We start from the raw sequence: 5,228 nt of genomic DNA, 5'->3' as shown, positions 1-5,228 counted from the left end.
GAAGTGTTGTTCATAGTATAAACGTATCTAGTATTTTATGGATTACCTTCTAATTTGATCCCCACTAATGGTTTCTCAACTTATACAAAATGTTTATTTAATCTGTTCTGCAAGTATGTTTACATTTTATTGAGGGTACCTTCAAACCCTTGGTACAATTCTCTTGAAGGAACAAGTTCTACACCACTAAATACTTTACTCATTAGTCATTAACTAACTGATCAACTTTCTGATAATTTTTTAACTAACCGAACATATATGACTTCAGTGTGATGCCAATTCTACTTCTTTTGGTTTTTTCTTGCAACTTGCAAGGAATTGTTTAATGCTCCAAGCCAAGTTGAGTGCGGAGGGATCTGGCGAGGAATAAAATTATAATTGAAATTATATAACACTTTTTTTCTGTTTTATTTCTTTATCATATTTTTCGTCTTATATTTGTCTTTCTCTTTATTTTTTAATCTTATTTTATATATGTTTACTGTATCAATATTTTTAAATTTTAAACTATTGTATCAGTATAGCATCTCATTATAATTTTATCTCGTAACTGTTTATTGTTTTACAGGGGGTGTTTATTTCTGACGTTGGCATTGGTAAGGATTATTGTCAAAATGTGTATGGAATCAGGAGCATCATTGATTCGTGCAACCTAACCCTTTTCACGTGTCAAGTTGTTCATATATGCTTGTTTGACCTACTATCAAAAATTGCTCTTTTTATGTTCGGTGCTTATTGTGCCTTGCTAAGGGAGCGATTATTTGTATTATTATTTATTACTCATGCTTAATTCGGTCCCTATTTTGATGATACTACCCATGCTTATTGTGCCTTGTTCTTTCACGCTCCACTTTGGTCCACCGAAAGCCTTGACAGCATAGTGAGCCATCTATGAAAACCCCAAAGTCACTGTAAATACCGTTTCTTCACTACTTGCATTCCAGCCACTTAAATTATCAAACGAAGAGAAAACATTTGCAAATTAGAAATCATACTTTTTATATCAAATTCTCCATAACCCCATGCACCCAAACATAATGAAGTTGACAATCCTCACAACAAAAACACGTTAAAATCGATCGGAATAAATGATTCCGAGGCTTTAGAATAAAAACAAATAAAGGTGTCACACCTTCACATGCTAAAACAATTAGCAATACCAAGTTTGCTAGAGAACAATATCTTAATATTCTAAACAGCATTATAATGGAAATTTCAGTGTCATTATGAAAATAGGCAGTTCAGAAACGCGTACTAATGGAAGGACAAACTAAAATAGCCCAGTACATCCACAATTCATAACGAAGAACATGAATGCCCAAAATCTCAGTAACACCGAGATTAGCATTCAACACCTTCTCCCTTTGAAAACATTACACAAGGGAAGTTCAATCACTAATTAGAAGTATGGTATGTTTAATTTTGTTCCCCGTCACCTTTGGGTGCGGCTTCTTTAATTTCATCTGCACCATCATCCTGAAACCCCAACAAAAATAACAACCGCAATCAATAAATAGATTTTCTAAAGACAATAAGAGGATAAGATGCCAAAGTTATGGTGGAAAACTCAAAAGCCATACCTGCATGTCAGAGGTCCAGAGGGTAAGGTTATCACGAAGAAGTTGCATGATCAAAGTGCTATCCTTGTATGATTCCTCTCCCAACGTATCCAATTCAGCAATAGCCTCATCAAAAGCCTAGTGAATATCAAAGTTAAATGAAATGTTCAAGATTAAATACTACTCCTATCTAGTCACCAGGACCAAACAAGGTTACTTCAACATAACTGAAACTATTTGCAATAAATGAGAATTATTCCTATTCCAATTCATGAACAACAAACTTCGAATATTTTACTACATACAGTCATAATGGTACTTTTATTTACAGCAGAAAACACTGTAATTTAATCGAATAGGCATTTATTGAAAAAAAAAAACACAGATTCTCTAACACCAACCTGTTTTGCAAGGCTGCATGCACGATCAGGAGAGTTAAGAATCTCATAGTAAAACACAGAGAAATTCAGAGCAAGACCCAGCCTGATAGGGTGAGTTGGAGGCAGCTCGGTGTTAGCAATGTCCTGCACACAACACAGTCAAATAAAAAACATCAGAACAAACAAAACGCGGAATCCACACTTCAAAATCAAAGCAAATCATTCGAACAAAATCTCCAGTTTAGAAAGCCACAGATCAATTTCAATACACAAAATTAAAGTAACCGCAGATCATACGCGCACACAAAAGCTACTCAATTATTCAAGATTCTCAATTTTAAACAAGTAATTTCCGGATTTCAACTTCCTTTTTTTTAACAAAATCATTGTTCTGACATAAAGAAATCGCAACGCAGAACCACATGTTTAGAACTGCAGATCAAACAAGCAAGCAAAAACGGATTCAAAAATTTAATATTTTCAATTTTAAACAAGCAATTTCAAAATTTCAATTTCCTTCGCTTTAAAAAAAAATCACTGTTACCGTAAAGATTCCACTATTTCTAACCTATAATTTGCAAATTGCGCGGAATCACAAGTTTTGAACCATAGATCAAACATGCAAACAAAACCGATTCAACAATTTACTAATATTTTTACTTTCAAACAAGTAATATTTTCAATTTTCAACATCCATCGCTTCAAAAATAAATCACTGTCACCGTAAAAGATTCCATCATTCTAACCCAAAATCCACAGATCTACATCGCAAAAAATAAAAAATAAAATCGAAAAAACTGAAAAGGAAAAAAAAAAAAAGCAAACCTGAGCGGCTTTGTAGGCGGAGAGCGTGCTCTCGGCGGCTTCCTTGCGGTCGGCGCCGGTCTTGAACTCAGCGAGGTACCTGTGGTAGTCTCCCTTCATCTTGAGGTAGAAGACCTTGGAGTCGCCGGAGGCGGCGGAGGGGACGAGGCGCGTGTCGAGGAGCTTGAGGATTCCGTCGCAGATGTTGGAGAGCTCGGCCTCGATCTTGGAGCGGTAGTCACGGATGACGGCGACGTGGTCCTCGTTGCCGCGGCTCTCCTCCTTCTGCTCAATGGAGGAGATGATGCGCCAGGAGGCGCGGCGAGCGCCGATTACGTTCTTGTAGGCGACGGAGAGGAGGTTGCGCTCCTCCACGGTCAGCTCCTCGCTCTCGGCGGAGGCGGAGACCTTCTCCATGAACTCCACCATCTCCTCGTAGCGCTCGGCCTGCTCCGCCAGCTTCGCCATGTACACGAACTCTTCGCGTGGAGTGGGAGCGCTCGCTGCCATTGTGTTTTTTTTTTTTTGCAAGATCTGGATGAGAGAGAAAGAGAAAGAGAGAGAGGGATTCGCTCGCAGCAAGCAACAAATGGGTTGTGGTAACTATTTTATTTGTGGGGGAACCGAAAGGCTGGGATTGGTTCGTGGTGCTGTGCTTCTGTTTCTGCCACCCATGATTGCGTTTTCGAGGGGGGGTTATTTTTATTTTTGGACGCGCGCAATCTCCACCTTTGGATCCCATTTCATTGGTCCAGGACAAAAATAGCCTTTGTTTTTTTTTTTTACCTTTTTCTCTCTCTTCAAAATGAGTTTTTTTTTAGGCCTAATTATATTTTACTGATAAATTTAGCTCTCAACATTAAAAAAATACTATAGATTTAGTCCCTTTTACAAATAAAGTTATTATGTTTGTAAATTTTTTAAAAAACAAATTCATAGTATGTATTTTCAAATTTAAGACTAAATTCATCAATATTAATAATATATAAAGACAATGATTAAGTTTCATAGAAGATTTAAGAAAAAGTTTGATAGAAAGTAAAGAAGTCACAACTTTTTTTTTCTTGATATTAAGAATTTTAGTTTTTTTTGTGAATGATTCTTCGTGTAGTTTATTAATTAGTTAATAAGAATATTGCTTTGACAGAGAGAGAGAGAGGCAGCGAGAGGGGAATTGATAGCTGGCAAGCACGGGGAGTTTGATTTCGTGTGGCGGAAAGGTGTGACTCACGCACCCCATGGTGAGTGACTGGCGTGGATGGGACCGTGGACCATGGTGTTCGTTGGAAAAATGTTTTCTGAGTTTGAAATTCGAAGTTTGCAATTTCAAAAGGAAAGTTTGGATTTATATTAATATAATAATTTGATTTGATTTTTACGATAATAGATGTGTTTGTTTCACAAAATTTTGTTGGTCAGAAATATTGAGATGAAAATAAGGATGTTTTCCCATGAAGAAAAGATTCTCAAAGCATGTTTTATTTTCAAAAAAAATAAGATATTTAATGTTAATTTTGTTTTTATATTGATTTGATTTACATGAAATGAAATGAAAGATAGTGAGAATATGAATTTTTGTGTGATTTATTATGTAAAAATATTATTATACCCTCATTGTTAATATCTATTATTCTATCACTTCTCTAATTATCTATCAATTTTATTATCATCGTATTCTTGCTAACAAATCAAAGTTTTACTTTACATAATCCTCTATGTTCTTCTCAATTTGTTCCTTATTTTTAGGTGAAAATTGTACAATTAATATGTAAAATATTGTGTACTAAGTTTGAATTTAATTTTATACAAGTATGTTTGAATGATGCCCGATGTTGACATCATGTAAGATTAATTTATGGTATGATTAATTGTTGATATAAAATATAATAATTTATTTAATGCGTAAAGGATATTTTAGTAAAATAATATATATTCCTACGAAACAAACTTAAACCAAACATATATTTTAAATATTTCTAATAATATAAAAAAGATTCTTAATAGTAAGTCAAACAAATTTTTTTAAAATACTCAAGAATATCATTCTCATCTAATATTTTTAGAAATAAAATTTCCAGGAATCAAATAATAATTAGACGAATTCTATAAATATCCAAACTTTATTGTATTGTATAGGAAAAAAATGTAGGTTTTTTTCTTGATTTATTTCATAGCCATTGAACTCTCTCTAAACAAACGTCTCCATATTGTACGAAAATTTAAATAAAAAAAAAGTTTGATTTTTAACGGACCTGGATTCCCTGCATTCAATCAAGCAGTAAAGATCTGGTGACTAAAATTTTCTCTTCTTTTATTCTGTTAATTGTATAGAAGTTGAGAAAAAAAAATTGAAGACTAAGATTGATGACTATGTGAGTGCATGAAGGTAGAGAATCCAAATCTTTTTTTATACATTGTACAAAAATTATTACTAAGATCATAACGATAAGATTTTTAAAGTAATTCTTATGAAAGTTATCAAATT

General features: G+C 34.0%; 1 protein-coding gene across 1 annotated transcript; it reads right to left on the bottom strand.

The window, feature by feature from the left end:
• Positions 1-977: 977 nt before the first annotated feature.
• Positions 978-3,418, bottom strand: SGF14G (14-3-3 protein SGF14g). Its single transcript, NM_001252761.2, has 4 exons — positions 2,765-3,418; positions 1,961-2,083; positions 1,581-1,697; positions 978-1,476 (listed from the first exon to the last, which is right to left on the bottom strand). The coding sequence occupies exons 1-4, from the start codon at positions 3,251-3,253 to the stop codon at positions 1,417-1,419; spliced, it is 789 nt and encodes a 262-aa protein (NP_001239690.1). The 5' UTR covers positions 3,254-3,418; the 3' UTR covers positions 978-1,416.
• Positions 3,419-5,228: the final 1,810 nt, after the last annotated feature.

The sequence above is a fragment of the Glycine max genome, chromosome 2, assembly GCF_000004515.6.
Source record: "Glycine max cultivar Williams 82 chromosome 2, Glycine_max_v4.0, whole genome shotgun sequence".
Lineage (NCBI taxonomy): Eukaryota > Viridiplantae > Streptophyta > Magnoliopsida > Fabales > Fabaceae > Glycine > Glycine max.
The sequence above is the reverse complement of the archived record's forward strand: the minus strand, read 5'-3'. Positions and strand labels throughout refer to the sequence as shown.